The sequence below is a fragment of the Rana temporaria genome, chromosome 4 (genome assembly GCF_905171775.1).
Source record: "Rana temporaria chromosome 4, aRanTem1.1, whole genome shotgun sequence".
NCBI classification, from domain to species: Eukaryota; Metazoa; Chordata; class Amphibia; order Anura; family Ranidae; genus Rana; species Rana temporaria.
Window position 1 is genome coordinate 223,413,459 of NC_053492.1, and position 20,407 is coordinate 223,433,865.

A 20,407-nucleotide genomic window follows, 5' to 3' on the forward strand; every position below is an offset into this window, starting at 1 on the left:
AGAAGTTTGAACTGATGCCAAGGGCAAACCAACGCATCGGTTCCGCAGGCCATCGGATCCCTTGAGCGGGACATGAACCTGTCTAGCTTCTTGTTGAGTCTCGATGCCATGATATCCACGTCCGGCACTCCCCATCTTTGGCAGAGTGCTTGAAAGATTTGTGGATGCAGAGACCATTCCCCCGGCAATAGAGTCTGGCGGCTTAAGAAGTCCGCCTGAAAGTTGTCCACTCCTGGAATGAATATTGCCGATATGCAGGGCACATGAGCCTCTGCCCATAGGAGAATCAAGCTCACCTCTCTCTGAGCGGCTTGACTCCTGGTTCCCCCTTGGTGATTTATGTATGCCACGGCCGTGGCATTGTCTGATTGAATTCTCACCGGGAACCCCTGCAATTTTGACGTCCAAGCCCTGAGGGCTAGTCGAGCAGCTCTGAGCTCCAAGATGTTGATGGGCAACTGCTTCTCTGGCTTTGCCCAAGTACCTTGGCGAGTGCAACCATCCAAAATTGCTCCCCAGCCCGTCAGGCTGGCGTCTGTGGTCACTATCTTCCAAGCCACTGGGCTGAAAGACTTCCCCTTCAGTAGATTCTGAGGGTCTAACCACCAACACAGACTTTGTCGGACTCTTGATGAGAGCGGCAACGGGATATCCAAGGCCTGTGGCCTTCTGCTCCATGCTGACAGGATGGCTGCCTGCAGGATGCGAGTGTGGCTCTGGGCGTATGGTACCGCCTCGAATGTGGCCACCATCTTGCCTAGTAACCTCATACATAGGCGAATAGTCGGTTCCTTCTTGCTTAGAACCAGTAGGATTAATTCCTTGATGGCTTTGACCTTCCTCAGAGGTAGAAACACTCTTTGTTGTTCTGTGTCTAATCTCATGCCGAGATACTCCAACTGCCTTGTGGGCAGGAAAGCTGACTTTTCTCGATTTAGGACCCAGCCGAACTTCTCGAGGTATTGGACCGTGAGGGCCACTGCTCGCTCCAAGCCGGGAGACGAGTGATCTATGACTAGGAGGTCGTCCAGGTATGCTAGGATCGTGACCCCTTGGATCCTTAGCTTGGCTAGGATTGGAGCTAGGACCTTCGTGAACACCCGGGGGGCCGTAGCCAACCCGAAGGGAAGCGCCACGAATTGGAAATGACGCAAAGCCACCATGAAGCGTAGATATCCTTGATGTGGCTGATAAATTGGAACATGAAGGTAGGCATCCTTTATGTCTATGGACGCCATGAAGTCGTCCTTTTGGAGTGTGGCAGCTGCTGACCGCACGGATTCCATCCGAAATGAGCGGACTTTTAGGTATGCATTTACCATCTTTAGGTCCAAAATTGGCCTGACATCTCCATTGGACTTTGGGATGATGAATAGGTTGGAGTAGAAACCCAGCCCCTGTTCCAGGACTGGTACCTCTACTATTACTTCCTGGGAAAGTAGATGATTTAATGCCGACATTAATGCGGCTCCCTTCTCCGGATCGTTTGGAATCCTCGACGCCTGGAAATGAGGAGGAGGAAACTTTAGGAAATCTAATTTGTAGCCCGTGGCCACGGAAGACCGTACCCACTCGTCGGGAATGCTGGCTTCCCAGACCTCTGAAAAGAGTCGCAGCCTTCCCCCCACCTTCGTGGGTGGGGGCGCCCCTTCATAAGGTCGGCTTGGGGGCTGGTTTTGCTGGTTTGCGAAACCACTGCTTTCTGCCTCTAGCAGCCTGTCCTTGTGACTTGCTGTTGAAGCCAAAGTTTGCTTTCGCAGGAGGCCGTCGATACTGTTTGGCATTAGAGGGCCCCTGCCCAGGGGAGTACTGTCGTTTAAACGCAGGCCCCTGAAACTTCTTCTTAGTTGGCAAGAGAGTACTTTTGCCGTTTGAAATGGTCTGAATGTATTTATCTAGGTCTTCTCCGAAGAGTCGTCCTCCATGGAAGGGGAACCCTACCAGGAGCTTCTTGCATGGGGGCTCGGCCTCCCAGCTTTTTAACCATAAGAGTCTTCTCATATGGATAAGGGATAACGATAAACGTGACGCTTGCTGGATAGAATCCTTAATTGCGTCTACCGTAAAACATATGGCCTTAGGGACATCCGAAAATTCTTCTGCCTGCTGGGCAGGAATAAGTTTAAGCATCTGCTTAATTTGATCCGATAATGCTTGAGCAACCCCAATCGCAGCCACAGCTGGCTGTACTACTGCCCCTGCAGTAGTGAAGGAGTTCTTAAGTAGTGCTTCCAAGCGTTTATCAACTGGATCCTTGAATACCTGTATGTTTTCTACAGGGCATGTTAACGATTTGTTAATACATGAGATGGCTGCGTCCACTGCAGGAGTAGCCCATTTCTTGGAAAATTTATCTTCCATAGGATATAGGGCAGAGAATCTTTTAGGTGGTAAGAAGATTTTATCTGGCTTGTTCCAATCTTGGAACAAAACTCCCTCTAGTAGAGGGTGGATCGGAAACACTGCATTGCTTTGAGGCGCCCTCAGTGAGCCCAAAGCTGAAACCGTCGACACCTGGAGATCTGGTACTGGCAAGTTGAATGCATTATGGACCAAGTCCGTTAAGGCTTGAATCCACCAGCTCTCCCCTTGGGAGACTGCTCCAGACTCCTCTGTATCCGGATCTTCGATCCCTGAACCTACTTGGTCCTTGTCCAAGAGGTCGTCCAATTCCCCTGAGGAAAGGACCTCCTCTTCTGAGGGTCCGCGCTCGGGCGACGGAGATCTAATCCGTTTACTGCCCCGCATAGCTGTGGCTATCATTTTTCCCATTCTTTTCTCCATCTCTTTTAAAGATGTGAGTAATACCTCGTCCGTGACCATCTTAGGGTTGGACTGACCCGCGCCAGCTCCAGCCCCAGATCCCGATGGTCCCAAGGCTCCCTGTGGGGAAAGCAGCGGCATAACTTTGTCCGAGACCTCAGACTCTCTGGGGGAATCCCCACCTCTTGTACCCTCTGACCCGGATGCCATGGTACAATACCGAGGTACACCTGCTAGCTTATTGGTACTTGGAACTATAAATAGTTAATTGCCCAAACACCTGTTTGGGGGATAAAAAATGCTTCCTCTCCCCTAGATGACTTTTTTTTTTTTTTTTTTCAATCTTTTTTTTTTTTTTGTTTCAAATCCAGGAACGAAAAAGCATTCTGTCCCCCTGAGTAGTATTGCAAAGAAAAACTATGAGATGGAAAAGAAACAGCCTATTTCTAGGCTTGAAAACAGTCTTCTGAAGACTGCAATATCCTTTCTGGCCACTGTGTGTCCTCGGCGCCCCGTGCTGCCGCTCTGGTCTTTCCTCCCCAGTTCCAATGTATCGAATGAGCTGTTTGGAACGAAAAAGGAAGGGCCGCCCCTTCCTTAAGCCACTGACCCGCCCTTCCCCCCTCAGCTAAAAGGCGCGAATTGCGCCTATAACACGTGAACGCGCGCGCCCGCCGATAGGGGGGGGGGGGGTTGGGGGGAAGGGAGCCTCTCTGCTCCAGCTGGAACCACGAGGAGGTCAGCGTTTTGCCTGCTTGCAGGCTCTGAGGAGGAAGACTGATGGAGCATCGCCTGGAGGCTTGCAGGTAAGCACAGCTCTCTGACACACACATACACTTTATATCACACAGGCCCCACTCAATGCTTTTCCAACACTACAAGGGAGGTCACTTCTTATGGGGAATAATACATATAGAGCCATCCTATCATTAAGATATGTGACTAGTTTGCCAGATGCAGCGCATAACTTTAGGCATGTCCCCTGTGACCCCCCAGAAAAAACCTGCTAAGAACCAAGTTCCGCAAGTTTTCCCCTCACTTACCTGCTCCATGCCGCAGGACTTTGCCAAGCAAGAGGCCCAATCTTCCCCCATCTCCGTGGGGATGTCTAGACCTTCAGGCCCTGGGTTCCTATGAAGGATCCACTGTCCTGGGCCCATATAGCACTCTGGCAACAGAAACATTAGGCACCCAAAGGTTTCTAAGTTCTGGGCCCAGGGTCCAGCTCTCTAAAAAGAAAAGCATTATGGGCTATACCCCAAGGGTTTGGGGTCCGGTTACTGACCACTTTAGCGCTGAGGCCTTTGGACAGAACCGGTTAGCTCACCTAATCCAAAGGATGCGGAGGCAAGCTAAACCATGACCAACACCTAAGACACTGGTGTAAAAACTGAGGTACTCCTCCTATGGGAGGGGGTTATATAGGGAGGGGCATTTCCTGTTTGAGATTGCCAGTGTCCATCACCTGAAGGTACTCCATATAACCCATATAGTAATGAATGCCGCTCTGTGTCCCGTGATGTAACGATAAAGAAATATTGATTGGGTCTTCTCTAGTTCTATTGTATTAAACATTTTTTTGATAATGTCGTTATTGTACTGACTACCGCCTGTTTACAGCTAGATTCCATTGGGGTAAACATGGATTTTACTATACTGTTTATGTACAATTTGTTTGATAATTCAGAAGACTATGTTCAGTTACTTTGATTGAGATTTGTTTATTGCTATACCTGATTGTTATTTATCGGAACCAGCTGCCTTTAATATTTCTGCTGTTATTTCTTTGGAAATTCAATAACAAATTATTTAATGAAATATATATGTTATATATTTTAGGGGTTGACAAATTTGCTTGGAATCTAGGAGCCCGCTAAAAAAGTTAAGAGCCAGAAAACGCGGCCCGTCCCGACGAGCTTGCGCGCAGAAGCGAACACATACGTGAGCAGCGACCGCATATGTAAACGGTGTTCAAACCACACGTGAGGTATCGCCGCGATTGGTAGAGCGAGAGCAATAATTCTAGCCCTAGACTTCCTCTGTAACTCCAACATGCAACCTGTAGAGTTTTTTAAACGTGGCCTATGGAGATTTTAAAGGCTAAAAGTTTGTCGCCATTCCACGAGCGGACGTAATTTTGAAGCGTGACATGTTGGGTATCAATTTACTCGACGTAACATTATCTTTCATAATATTAAAAAAAATGGGGATAACTTTACTGTTGTCTTTTTTTTTTATTAAAAAAAGTGTAACTTTTTCCCCAAAAAAGTGCGCTTGTAAGACCGCTGCGCAAATACGGCGTGACAGAAAGTATTGCAACGATCACCATTTTATTCTCTAGGGTGTTAGAATAAAAAATATATATAATGTTTGGGGGTTTTAATTAGAGGGAAGAAGATGGCAGTGAAAATAGTGAAAAATTACATTAGAATTGCTGTTTAACTTGTAATGCGTAACTTGTAATACCAACGGCTCACCACCAGATGGCGCCAGCTTCACCACCAGATTGCCCCCCCTTCCAAGCCAAGTCGCCAGGACCCTATTTGTAGTCGCCATGGCGACCGGGATTTGTCGAGCCCTGATTATATATATATATATATATATATATATATATATATATATATATATATATATATATATATATATATATATATATATATATATATATATATATATATACACACACATACATACATACATATATTGCTTTGGTGATGCATGTTGTGTCAATTTTTTTTTTTTTAATGACCTTTCTAAAATCTTATGTATTCTATAAATTGAAGGCATGAATAGGTAAAGCTGTGTCTATCCAAATCACCAAGTTTAATATTAAATAGAGCATATGCAACATAAAAGCTGTTAGTAGACAAAAAAACTAGAATAACTGTAAAGGAGAATAGAGCAAAAAATAAATACAACTTACGACTGCTACCAAGTTCTTGAAATAATATCTTGATTTTTTCAAACTCAGTGATATTTTTGCTTGTAGGAATCTCCAGTGGAACAAATGCTCTACAGAAAAGCAAAAAACAAAAAATAATTAAAGAATATGTTACCCCAGCATTTCATACTCTTGATGTGTCTGTTGTGCCATGTACTTATGTTAAACATTATCCTGTTCTTGTTGCATTTTTTTGATCCTACCAGTCCTCTGCTTTCCCATTTCAAAAACTTTCCACACCAGGCATAGCAGCACATCCATCACATATACACACACACACATACATACATTTACACATGGTGGGTAAATAAGTATTGAACACATCACCATTTTTCTAGGTAAACTGATTTCTAAAAGGTGCTATTGGACATGACAGGGCAGATCCACGTACCACTACGCCGCCGTAACTTTTTTTTTTTTAATCCTGAAAGAATTTGCGCCGTAAGCCAATGCTCGACGGTGACGTCATTCTACGCAAATCCCTATTCGCGAACGACTTACGCAAATGACATAAAAAATTCAAAATTGTACGCAGGAACGATGGCCATACTTAACATTGAGTACGCCTCATAACAGCAGCTTTAACTATACGCCGGAAAAAGCCGAACGCAAACGACGTAAACAAAATGCGCCGGCCGGTCGTACGTTCGTGGATCGCCGTAAATGGCTAATTTGCATACGCGACGCGGAATTCGACGGAAACGCCACCTAGCGGCCGCCGAAAAATTGCTGCTTAGATCCGACGGCGTACTAAGACGTACACCTGTCGGATCTAGCCAAGATGCCGTCGTATCTTGTTTTGAGGATACAAAACAAAGATACGACGTGCAAAATTTGAAATTACGCGGTGTATGAAGAGATACGCCGGCGTAATACCTTTGTGGATCTGCCCCAACATCACCACATATTAACATAACATTAATAATTAACATAACACACATTAACACAACTCATGCAATCCATACATACAAAGAAACAAAAACAAACAAAAACAGTTCAGAAATTAAGTTATGTGTAATAACATGGAATGACACAGGGAAAAGGTATTGAACACATGAAGAAAAGGTAGGTGCAAAAAGTAACGGAAAGCCAAGACACCAGCTGAAATCTATCAGTATTTAGAAAGAAATCCCCCCCCCCCCCCCCCTCAGTGCAAATTAATATCAGCTGGTTCATTCTTAACGGTTGTCCTATAAAAAGATGTCTTATTACCAAGGTGTCACACAAGAAAAAGCTCATGATGGGTAAAAGCAAAGTGCTCTCTCAAGACCTTCTCAACCTTATTGTTGCAAAACATACTGATGGCATTGGTTACAGAAGGATTTCTAAACTTCTGATGGTTGCAGTGGGCACTGTTGGGGGCCATAATCTGTAAGTGGAAAGAACATAATTTCACCATAAACCAGCCACGATTAGGTGCTCCTTGCAAGATTTTTGACAGAGGAGTGAAAAAATCAGAAGAGTTGTCCAAGAGCCAAGGACTTGTGAAAAGCTTCATAAAGACCTGAAATTAGCAGGTACAATTGTTTTAACTGCTTGCCGACCAGCCGCCGCAGTTATACTGGGCGAGATCACATAGATCTATGTCATCTCACCGTTCAGCCAATAGGGGCGCGCACATGTGTCTCCCGCTTGCCCCTGACGCCGATGTGCGTGCCCGGCAGGCGCGATCACCGCCGGGCACCCGCGATCGCTCGTTACAGAGTGAGAACCGGGAGCTGTGTGTGTAAACACACAGCTCCCGGTCCTGTCAGGGGGAGAAATGCCTGATCGTCTGTTCATACAATGTATGAACAGCGATCAGTCATTTCCCCTAGTCAGTCCCACCCCCCCTTCAGTTAGAACACACCCAGCGAACATCCCTTCCTCGCCCCCTAGTGTTAACCTATTCCCTGCCAGTGGCATTTTTATAGTAACCTATGCATTTTTATAGCACTGATCGCTATAAAAATGCCAATGGTCCCAAAAATGTGTCAAAAGTGTCCGCCATAATGTCGCAGTACCGTTAAAAATGGCTGATCGCCGCCATTACTAGTAAAAAAAAATATTAATAAAAATGCCATAAAACTATCCCCTATTTTGTAAACGCTATAACTTTTGCGCAAACCAATCAATAAACGCTTATTGCGATTTTTTTTACGAAAAATATGTAGAAGAATACGTATCGGCCTAAACTGAGGAAAAAATTGTTTTTTTATATATTTTTGGGGGATATTTATTACAGCAAAAAGTTAAAAATATTCATTTTTTTCAAAATTGTCGCTCTATTTTTGTTTATAGCGCACAAACTAAAAACAGCAGAGGTGATCAAATACCACCAAAAGAAAGCTCTATTTGTGGGGAAAAAAAGGAGGTCAATTTTGTTTGGGAGCCACGTCGCACAACCGCGCAATTGTCAGTTAAAGCAACGCAGTGCCGAATCGCAAAAAGTGGCCTGGTCTTTGACCAGCAATGTGGTCTGGGGCTTAAGTGGTTAAAGAAAACAACAAGTAATGCACTCAACAACTATGCCTGTATGAATGCTTCCCACGCAAGACTACATTGCTTGTTTAAAGTTTGCTGCACAACATTTAGACAAGTCTGCAAAATATTGGGAGAATATAGTCTGGACAGATGAGACCAAAATTGAACTCTTTGGATGCCATAATACACCCCATGTTTGGAGGTCAAATGGCACTGCACACCACCCCAAAAATACTAACGGTGAAGTTTGGAGGTGGGAACATCATGGTGTAGGGCTGTTTATCAGCATACGGTACTTGCAAACTTCATGTCATTGAAGGAAGGATGGATGGAAAAATGTACCAAGACATTCTTGATAAAAATCTGCTCATCTGCAGGATGATGAAGATGAAACGAGGGTGCACATTTCAGCAAGACAATGATCCCAAACACAAAGCCAAGGAAACTCTCAACTGGTTTCAAAGAAAATAAAACTGCTAGAATGGCCCAGCCAATCGCATGCCTTGAATCCAATAGAAAATCGAAGGAAAGAACTAAAGACCAGAATTCATTAAGGAGGGCCATTGAACCTTCAAGATTTGAAGACAGTGTAAGTGGAAGAAAAGATCAAAATCACACATGAGCAATGCATGCAAGTATTAAATTCATTTCAGTTAACGTGTTCAATACTTTTTCCGTGTCATTCCATTTTATTATTACACATAACTTAATTTCTGACCTTATTTGCTTTGGTTTCTTTGTATGTATAGATTGTTTCACAAGGTTAGGGCTCACATATACTTTAGAAACGTACATAAAAATCCAGCCTTTTGAAAATATTTCAAAACAAACAAAACAAGGTTATTTGAGAATTTTGTCAATTTCCTGTGCTTAAGGCCCCTTTCACACTGGGGCGGGAGGTGCACTGATGGTATAGCGCCACTATTTTTTGCAGAACTATACCGTCGGAATTGCCATGGTATTCAGTCGCTAGCTGTGCAGTTTTAAGATGCAGTGGCGCATTGCCGGCGGTATTACCATGGTGTCCCATTGTTTTCAATGGGAAGGAGCGGTGGAGGAGAGGTAAACCAACTGCTCCTCTCACTGCTCCAAAGATGCTGCTGGCAGGACATTTGGAGTGGTCCCGCCAGCGCATCACCTTAGTGTGAAAGCCCTCAGACTTTCACATTGAGACTGCAGGGCAGGAGTTTTTCAGGCGCTATTTTTAGCGCTAAACCGCCTGAAAAACGCCTCAGTGTGAAAGGGGTCTTACTGTAGAAATTGTTGGTCTGCTCTCCTTCACAATTCACATTTCCTAGTAGGTATCAGATGCTGAGAATCTTTGGCTCTGTTTTAAAGCTACAAGTGCTCAGCTAAGTAACAGTGCCAGCAATGTATAATGTGGAACTTTCAAAATAAATTGATAAAACAGTAATGATGAGAGCTTCTGATAATTCCATCAGAATTGAACCAGGCCACATTTTCTTTTACAAAACAAACAAAAACTAAAATATGAATATCTGGCCAACAACATATTAACTCTACTTGGGAGATATAGATTTAAACTGGTTGTAAGCCCTTACATATACCCAGTGAAGCGATCTGTTTAAAGTCCAGAATTTTAACAGCTTGTCTGAACGGTCAGAAAAAAGGGGGTGGTGAACTGAAATTATACGCTGCAGAGCTCAGCGAGGAGCGCTATGAGAGCTGATTGGAGGAAAGGGACACACACCCTTTACACAGCACACAGGAATAGAGCAGAGGCTGTCAATAAGCTGTAGCAACCTCCCATCACCTTTTTTGTCTTATGCAGCATACACACAACCGTTTTTCGGGTTCTAAAAAATTACATTTTTTTTTAATGTCATTAAAAACGATCGTGTGTGTGGACTTCAGAGCATTTTTCACGATCTAAAAAATGGGCATTATAAAATTTCAAAAAAAGCTCTATTTTTTCACAAGGTTTTTAACATTGTCGTTTTTAAGGTTGTAAAAAATGGTCGTGTGTGGGCTTTAACGACGTGAAAAAAACGCGCATGCTCAGAAATAAGACGGGAGCGCTCGTTCTGGTAAAACTAGCGTTCGTAATGGAGTAAGCACATTCATCACACTGTAACAGACAGAAAAGCGCAAATCGTCTTTTACTAACACAAAATCAGCTAAAGCAGCCCAAAAGGTGGCGCCATCTGCATGGAACTTCCCCTTTATAGTGCCGTTGTACGTCACCACGCTTTGCTAGAGCATTTTTATTGTTCACCATCGTGTGTAGGCAAGGCCGTTTTAATGATCGGGTTTCTAGACCCTTAAAATTTTTATTTTTTAGAACCCGAAAAACGGTCGTGTGTATGCGCATTAGTGTCGGGAGTGAATCATGCTTTTAGCAGAGGAAGGAAGCAGCAGATAAAAAAAAAAAAAAATACACCTAGTCCACATGCCCTTTTTTTATAAATATGTTTTTGTTTGGCAGGTATTGATTGGTGACATGCAACAGCTTTGTTTTGATTTATGGGTATTTTTTTTATAGTTTTAAAGTGGTTGTAAACCTCAGACATAAAATATAAACAAAGCATATCCTTTTATATTGTGTTCTTGTCTCAATTAAGAGCACAAAAACTAACTGCACTCTTCTTAGTAATGGCCTACGATTATAAAATTGCATACCAAGCTGGCAGGCCCATGTCAGAAAATTATAGCAAACCCTTTATTACTCTTCCCAACAAAATTGTCTCCTACCCCTTCCAGCCACTAAAAAGTGCCAAGTTAAAGTACGTATAGTCTATAGATCGTATACATAGATTTTACCAAGGATATTAGAGACCAGGGCTCGACAAATCCCAGGCGCCAGGTCGCCATGGCGACTAGAAATGGTGTCCTGGCGACTTGGCTTGGAAGGTTTTTTTTTTTGTGAGCTGGCGCCATCTGGTGGTGAGCCGTTGGTATTACAAGTTATTACCACCAGATGTGTGAGCTGCCGCCATCTGGTGGTGGCCGTTGGTATTACAAGTTATTACCACCAGATGTGTGAGCTGGCGCCATCTGGTGGTGGCCGTTGGTATTACAAGTTAAACAGCAATTCTAATGTCATTTTTCACTATTTTCACTGACATCTTCTTCCCTCTAATTAGAACCCCCAAACATTATATATATTTTTTATCCTAACACCCTAGAGAATAAAATGGCGATTGTTGCAATACTTTCTGTCACGCCGTATTTGCGCAGCGGTCTTACAAGCGCACTTTTTTGGGAAAAAATTACACTTTTTTTAATTAAAAAATAAGACAACAGTAAAGTTATCCCCATTTTTTTTAATATTATGAAAGATAATGTTACGCCAAGTAAATTTATACCCAACAGGGGTGTGTTTTCTGGCTCCTAACTTTTTTAGCTGGCTCCTAGATTCCAAGCAAATTTGTCAACCCCTGTTAGAGACCCATAAGTTGGCATAACTTCTTTATTTTGTTTTCCCATGCGAGTCCCTTGCAACTTATTTAGTCTCAGGACTTTAGCCTCAGATACAGGTAGCAAAGCATTTGGATTGCAATATAATTCCCCTATACTTAAGTCATGGTCATGCAATACTGTGTATGGCTTACTCAGGATTTCTTCTCTAACCGGAAAAAAAATTATAATTACACATTCTCCAGCTAGCCTTCTGATGGGTTAGTAAGAAGACTCTGATTTATGCCATCTTAATACACATTCAAAGTGTTGAATGACTATTGGAATTGTGATTGTACAACAATCTGACTTATTGCAATGATGTCTGATAAGACGAGCACCTCACTATACCTTCTATTTACTGTAAACGCTATGTCAAATTTGGTTAAGCATAAGCAGTTATAGTCTCAATTTGTTTTGGTGGCCTTCAGAAATGATACATTATCTGTTGATTAACAGCTTTGTTAAACACTATTTCTGACAGAGATTAAAAAATAATTAACCTTCATGTGATAGAATGCCTGCAACCTCTGTATACAGAAATAGGTCATATGTGAGAGCTTGCTTGTCTGTTTAACCAGATTTCTCAGTACATGCGTTAAGACACTGTTATGAACAGATTAATTGGAATCAATCAAAGACAAACTGTAAATTAGCAATCTCAAACGTAAACTCAATCTGGGAAATAAAAGCTCCCTGTTCCAGAAATCTGCTGTCGAAAAACATTGCAAGTGGCGTGTGTCACATTAACAAAGAGACCTGTTTCAAGTCTATCTGCACCACCCGCGCAAGTTTATATTTCAAAGTGAAATAGAAGATGGCATGGATTCCACATCTAGTTAGCAAGGGGATCATGCCAGTTTTCAATATGGAAAACAACCGCAAATGTCCATCAAGATTAGATCTGGCACACGGGATGTCAACTGTCTGCAAACAGCTTGAATGCTTCACTGCACAAGCAGAGCCTGCATTTAAGCAGCGTAAACTCCTTTCCCTGGTGATATGCCAGCATTTAATCCCAGCAAGTTCAGGGTTAACAGTTCTTTCTCCCTCTTCCCCCCTCTCAGCTGAAAAGGGATAGAGAGGGCAGGCAAAAGAACCCCAAGAACCCAAATACAGTAAGCCATCCTGACAGAAATGGCATAGAGAATGGAGTTGATCACTCCTATCAAAGTCTGTCTCTATACAACTTCATGACCAGTCCCAAATAAGGCAAAAAAAAAACACACGTTTAACACAACTAAATACCAATTACTCAATATAATGTTAACATTTGCATACACAGACTCCCTACAACTAAAGCAAACACTGATGTGAACAATAATCAAAAATTGTCTTTGGATGGAAATTTCCTCTAAAAACATGGATATAATAATACATTTTACTAAAAACAGTAAAATAACCACCATTGCACAATAGCCACAATATAAAAAACACATAGGGGCAGATCCACATACATATGCGTGGGCGCAGCGTATGTGAGATACGCTACGCCGTTGTAACTTACTTTGCTATTCTTTGAATCCTGAAAGAATTTGCGCCGTAAGTTACAGCGGCGTAGGGTATCTCTCACGCCGTAAGGGTGCGGAATTCAAATGCGGCGAGTAGGGGGCGTGTTTCATTTAAATGAAGCGCGTCCCCACGCCGAATGAACTGCGCATGCCCCGTCCGTCAAAACTCCCAGGGTGCATTGCTCCAAATGACGTCGCAAGGACGTCATTGTTTTCGACGTGAACGTAAATGGCGTCCAGACCCATTCACGGACGACTTACGCAAACAACGTAAAATTTTCTAAATTATACGTGGGAACGACGGCCATACTTAACATTGAGTACGCCACCAGATAGCAGCTTTAACTATACGCCAGAAAAAGCCGAACGGAAACGACGTAAAAGAATGCGACCTTCGCTCGTGGATCGTTGGAAATAGCTAATTTGCATACTCGACGCGGATTACGACGGGAACGCCACCTAGCGGACATCGAAAAATTGCATCTAAGATCCGAAGGCGTATGAAGACGTACGCCTGTCAGATCTAACCCAGATGCCGTCGTATCTTGTTTTGAGGATTAAAAAAAAAGATACAACGTGGGAATTTTGAAATTACGCCAGCGTATCAATAGATACGCCGGCGTACTTTCTTTGTGGATCCACCCCATAGTTTATAATATGATTTGTACTCCAACACACAATTTATTTTGCAAGGGGATTTTCCCTTGGCTTAGTGAATGACATGAAGCTCTGCTGATTTTGTCATCAAGAAAATGATTATTGACTTGCCTGCAAAATCCTTTAAGGATGCAAGATTGATTAATTCTTAGAACAAAGTTATGCTCAACTTCCTGTTGACTGGACACTGGCAAAAAACAAGGCTAAAACCCAGTCCTGAATAACCCCTCCTACTACCAGCATGCCTTTAGTCTTATAGAAAGCAATATAGGCGTGAATACAGACACTGGTGGGGGTGGGGAGCATGTCGTGTGGTGCACTTCAAGAACAGTTTTTTTACAGTTAGGTGTTCAAGTCAAGTTCACCCCATGAGTGGTGAGCGACAAACAGCTAACAGGACCTAAAAAAAAAAAAAAAAACTAAACATTCATAAAAATATGAGTTTAAAAAATAAAGTCAAAAGCCCTGAAAAACAAGTTGTCAAATCCACTGATAAATAGTGGAATGAGAAACGGCATACCTTTTACAAGAACCCTCAAGAAAGGCCAAAACAGACTGGTAAATGGTGGCTGTTCAGAGAGGTAGACTCATATAGTCTGAACCACATCCAAGCAATAAAGAGCATTGAATGCTTCAGAAGAGGACAGAGAGATGGCAAGACAATTTCCTGGTTGAGGTCGAAGGAAGAAACCACATTTGGAAAATCCTTTGGTAGAACAAGGAATGGTTTCTTATAGCATGCCAGCTCATTAACTCTACATACTAAAAAAATTGCAACATGACAGCAACCTTATAAGTACAAGGAGAGGAACATCCCTGGTAGGATCCAAAAGGCGGTTTCTGGAGAACTGACAAAACAAGGATGATGTCCCACAGAGTTAATAGGTATGTATGGGAGAAGGATTATTTGTGTGCCCCTGTATGAAAGTTATCACCAAGGAATAAGAGGACCGCCAAAGCAAACACCTGACCCTTAAATTGTACCTAGGGCAAAGGATTGGCCCAGAACAGACCTGACAGAAAGGTGGCAAATTTGGTGGGAAGTCAACTTTTTAGCTAAAGGGTTGGGATGACCAAAGCTGAAACACCCCTGACTTTCAGGTCCTAAGCTTCAACGCCCAAGTTGTTAAAATCAGTGAAGCAAGGGCCCTTGGGTCAGCAGGTATGGAAAATCCAGGAGAGCCCACGGAAAACATGCCGGGAGCTTGACTAAATTCTAGGAACCCATCCACCTGGGACCTGGGGCAAAAAAATCATCAGTATTGTCTTGCATGCTATTCCTGGGAAGGAGATTTAGAGGGCAGAAAAGCATAGATCAGGTTGAATTGATCCTACAGGGTCACCAGGGTATCCACCAAGGCTCGAAGGTCCATGGTCCTGACAACATATCCCTGTAGTTTTTTTACACAAAAAAAAAACAAAAAAAAAATGGGTCACTTTTATTCCTATTACAAGGAATGTAAACATCCCTTGTAATAGAAAAAAAGCATGACAGGTCCTCTTAAATATGAGATCTGGGGTCAAAAAGACCTCAGATCCCATATTTAGACTAAAACGCAAAAAAAATAAAAACAAGTGTAATTTGAAAAAATTACAACAAGAAAATGTCACTTTAAGAAGCATGGGCATAAGTGACGTTTTGACGGCGCTTCCGCCCTGCTATGCTATGGAGACGGGTGGGGGCCATCTTGCCCTCACTCGTATCCCAGCCGAGCAGGGGACAGGACCTGATCGCCTCAGCCGCTGCCGACGGCTCCGGTCAGCGGCGGAGGGCAGATGGATATTTCTGTTGTGGCAGCAGCTGCTGCCGTTATCGAGACATCCATCTTTAAAGTACCGATGTATATGTACATGAGCGGGTCCTTAAGTGGTTAATTGTTCTACAGAATTAGTCATATTGTTCGATTGGACCTACTGACTGTAGTATGTGGAACGTATGATTAGAACCCCAAGAACCAGATTTGGGGAACATTGTGGTGCTATCAAACAAGGAAGCACTGACTAAAGCATTTCCCAACATTTCCAACAAAAGTACAAAAAAAATCCATGTAGGAGTTTGGATTATCGAAAGCATCCCCAATAGCTGAGCATTTAAAAAAAAACTCTGTCAAGAAGAAACGTATTGGAGTTTTACAGGCAATACATTAACCCTAGAGGGACTTTACGAAGAATTAGAGCCGAACTCACACACACACTCTCACTATATATATATATATATATATATATATATATATATATATATATATATATATATATATATATATATATATATATATATATATATATATATATATATATATATATATACACACACACATACATACACATACACACACACACACACACACACACACACACACATATCCACTTTTGTCCATCCTGAGTAAGCTGCACCAAGCAGGCCCATAATTACATTTATTGCCCACATATTGTATATATTTTTTCTTCATTATTATATTTATTGCTTTAACTAATTTCCATCCATATTACTGCATATACACTTTATTTGAATTAATCTTCAATTCGGGCTTACTGTCCTATAGTGTCCATTGCAGAGGCCACAACAAAATAAATAGCTTCCCTTCTAGGATAGTAAGCTTCACAAAAGGGGTAGGACTGTCCCAAAAGCATAGCTCTGTTCCCCACAAACATCACATGTGACATCATCATGGAGTCCTAGACGCTCTTCTGTATTGCTCTGCCTGTTACAGCTCTGGGAGTTGGAGCGATCTGCATTCCATTTACTCAGCGGTTTCCTTGCTCTACTCTGCCTGGCCTCATCCCTGCTGAACTCTGCAGACAGACACCAGTCTTCAGCTCAATTGCAAGTACTTCATGTTTCAGAGGGAGTGCATACATATGTGTAGGCGTCCTCTCTCTCTCATTTCTTCCCTTTGCCTTCTCTGTGAGCAGCGTGACTTCTGGTGTCAGTTTGAAGATTGACGTACACCACCGCCATGGAGTTGTCCAGCTACACCCTGATAGAAAAACTCTAAAGCTCAGACGTCCAGTGCTAAAGAGATAGCTAAATCACTCTGAGCTCAGGAAAACTGACTTGGAGCGGAGGCACCAGGTCCCCTGAACCAAGAGGAAACCCAGGACCCAAATTAAATTCAGGAAAAAATAATTCCCCATTTCCAACACCAGTTAGGAAATCCACATATCCAGGATTAATCTGGTCCTACTGGTCAGACACATGCATCCAGAAAGTTGAGTTGCAATGTTCAGAAGTGAAACTGGGCACCAGGGTGGACAATGACCCCCACCTGAAGAAGTAGAAGCTCCTATTTTCTGGGGAAAGGCCATGGCCCAAAACATGGAGGACATATGAGCCCAATATTTCCTCTGAAACTAGGCCCCAGCCTTGGGCTTGAGGCTTGGGAGGTACAAAAAAAAAAGAAGAAGTGGACTTAGGCCCTGCCACATTTTCTATATACTACCTCTGTTCCTTAGCCTCCTGCATAAGAGCATTTAAGGCCTTGCCAAACATATGGTTTACCTCAAAAGGCATCGGTTTCAAAACGTGTCTAGCAGGGGAGCTTCGCTGACTCAGCCCAGAGAGACTTCCCCTCCCCAATCCATCCACAAAACAACCAAAAGCAATGCATCAACCAGGAGAGAGGATGACAAATCAACCAACCAGGTAGCAGTTGCGGTTTAGTTTTCACAACTGAAATGCAGCTTTTCTAACAGCTTACATAGTGTATTTTGTGTCTATAGAGCATTTATTAAAACAACCACAAACAAATGTAATGATAAAGTAATAAAACATTGTTTATACAATTGTGCAACCATTTTGTGTTGAATTACTGCACTATACATTTAGAGGAGTTCAATATAAAAATGTATGAAAATTAAATGCATCTATAGCAGATATATGGAGTTACCGATCATTAGGCAACCCTTTTTGCCAAGTATGAATATATATATTGTATATGGTAATAACTGACTGGTTACTGAACATCACTCTTGGCGTGAACTACTTACCCAACCAGGAGGAGACATGCACACACTAATACGAATCCACATGTATACTTGAGAGCACTGTTTATTGGCTGAAAAAGACAGAAATAAAATATATAAAGCATATATTTCCAAGCCCATTTAAATGCACAGTATAATTAAAGTGTCAATTTACAGCATGCAGTTATTTGAAGATCTTAGTCTTACTGTGACCTTACACAGTAATGATATTTCATTATTAGATACAGAATGAACACTTATACTCATTCATATATGAAATGACAAGAGTACCAAAAGTAATTTACAAAGAGTCCACATTTTATTGTTGTGGACCGGGAACATATTCTGATAATCTCAAAAGTCCTAATAGATCAAAAGTACTAATGACACTTCTTTAAAATAAGAAACTCTAACGTGTATGCATCAAGGTACTGTACACTAATGTCCCAAGCTACGCACAAAAAAAGAAAAGATTGTCAGCCATTTCTGTTTTATTTTGTGACATACAAAATCTTGAGAATATTTCTGCTATCAAAACTTACTTAACAGGAAAAAATAAATAAGAGGTTCAGCACCTACATGCTGTCTACACAGGTGAAAAGAGTGCCACTCTTGGCTGAACAAGGAACTGCAATTTACCTACTGAGATCAGGATTTCTATTGCATTTCCTTATATGCCGAACGGGTATAACTAACATTGGCAATAAAAGCATCCTAAAAGTGATTGTAAAGGCAGAATTTATTTTTCTTTATACATTAACCACTTGACCACTGGGCACGAAAACCCCCTTAATCACCAGACCAATTTTCAGCTTTCGGTGCTCTCACATTTTGAATAACTCAGTCATACAACACTGTAACCAAATGAAATTTTTGTCCTTTTTTTCCCCACAAATAGAGCTTTCTTTTGGTGGTATTTGATCACCTCTGGTTTTTATTGTTTTCGCTAAAAATGAAAAAATAAAGAAAATGTTGTAAAAAAATATTTTTTCTTCATTTCTATTATAAAATTTTGCTAAAAATATATTTTTCTTCATAAATTTGGCCTAAAATGTATACGGCTACATATCTTTGGTAAAAAAAAAATATTTGGTTATTATTTAGTCTGGGTGAAAGTTATAGGGTCTACAAGCTATGGTACCAATTACTGAAAATTGATCAACTTGATCACACCTGAAGTACTGACGGCCTCTCTCATTTCTTGAGACCCCAACATGCCAGAAAAGTACAAATACCCCCCAAATGACCCCTTTTTGGAAAGAAGACATTCCAAGGTATTTAGAAAGAGGCATGGTGAGTTTTTTGAAGTTGTAATTTTTTCCCACAATTCTTTGCAAAATCAAGATTTATTTTTTTCACAAAATGTTCATATTCGCAGGTTATTTCTCACACACTGCATATGCATAACACTAATTACACCCCAAAACACATTCTGCTATTCCTCCCGAGTATGGCGATACCACATGTGTGAGACTTTTACATAGCGTGGCCTCATAGAGAGGCCCAACATGCAGGGAGCAGCATCAGGCGTTCTGGAACACCCAGACCAATTCTGACATTCCTCTCCTACATGGAAAAATCATCATTTATTTGCTCGAAAATTACATAGAACCCCAAAACATTATATATGCTTTTTTAGCAAAAATCCTAGAGAATACAATGGCGGTCGTTGCAACTTTTTATCGCGCACGTTATTTTCGCAGCAATTTTTCGAATGCGTTTTTTTGGAAATAAAACGGTTTTGTGCTTAAAAAAAAAAAAAAAAAACATTAAAGTTAGTCCAATGTTTTTGCATAATATGAAAGATGAAGTTACGCCGAGTCGATAGATACTCAACATGTCACCATTCAAAATTGCACAGGCTTGTGGAATGGCGCCAAACTTCGCTACTTAAAAATCCCCATAGGTGACGCTTTAAATATTTTTACTGGTTACATCTTTTTAGATGGAGAAGAGGTCTAGGGCCAAAATGATTGCTCTCGCTCTAACGTTCGCAGCGATACCTCACGTGTGGTTTGAACACCGTTTTCATATGTGGGCGGGACTTACGAGTGTGGTCGCTTCTGTATACGAGCACACGGGAACAGGGGCGCTTTAATTTTTTTTTTTATTGTTCATTTTACTTTATTTATTTTAGTTTGACATGTTTTTCCCCAAAAATAAATGTTTTGATCACTTTTATTCCAATTACAAGGAATGTAAACATCCCTTGTAATAGGAATATAGCATGACAGGTCCTCTTTACAGTGAGATATGGGGTCAATAAGACCCCACATCTCACCTCTAGGCTGGGAAGCCTGGAAAAAAATAAAAAAATAAAATGATCCTGGCTTCGATCGTAGCGGTGAGTCAGAAAAAGCACTGGAGGGAGAAGGGAGGGGGGACGTCCCCTTTCGCCTCCCGTAAGAACAATCAAGAGGCGTAACAGCCGACATGATTATTCTTATGGTGTAGAGAATCGCCGACTGAAAAAGAGGATATCTGAATGATGCCTGTAGCTGCAGGCATCATTCAGATATCCCTGCACAAAGTCAAGGACGTCATATGACGGCCGGCGGGCAGGAAGTGGTTAAAACACATTTTTTTTCCGGGTATTGCAGAGTATTGGTGCAGGGGTACTGCAGAGTATTGGTGCGGGGGTACTGCAGAGTATTGGCGCAGGGGGTATTGCAGAGTATTGGCGCAGGGGGTA

At 42.0% G+C, this 20,407-nt stretch overlaps 1 protein-coding gene across 1 annotated transcript in view; it reads right to left on the reverse strand.

The window, feature by feature from the left end:
- LMBRD1 (LMBR1 domain containing 1) overlaps window positions 1-20,407 on the reverse strand; it is a 275,940-nt gene that overhangs the window by 136,888 nt on the left and 118,645 nt on the right. The window contains exons 5-6 of the mRNA XM_040349910.1: window positions 17,740-17,807; window positions 5,687-5,775 (exon numbers count right to left, since the gene is read on the reverse strand). Coding sequence (XP_040205844.1) covers window positions 5,687-5,775; window positions 17,740-17,807 — 157 coding nt within the window. The remainder of the gene's footprint in view (window positions 1-5,686; window positions 5,776-17,739; window positions 17,808-20,407) is intronic.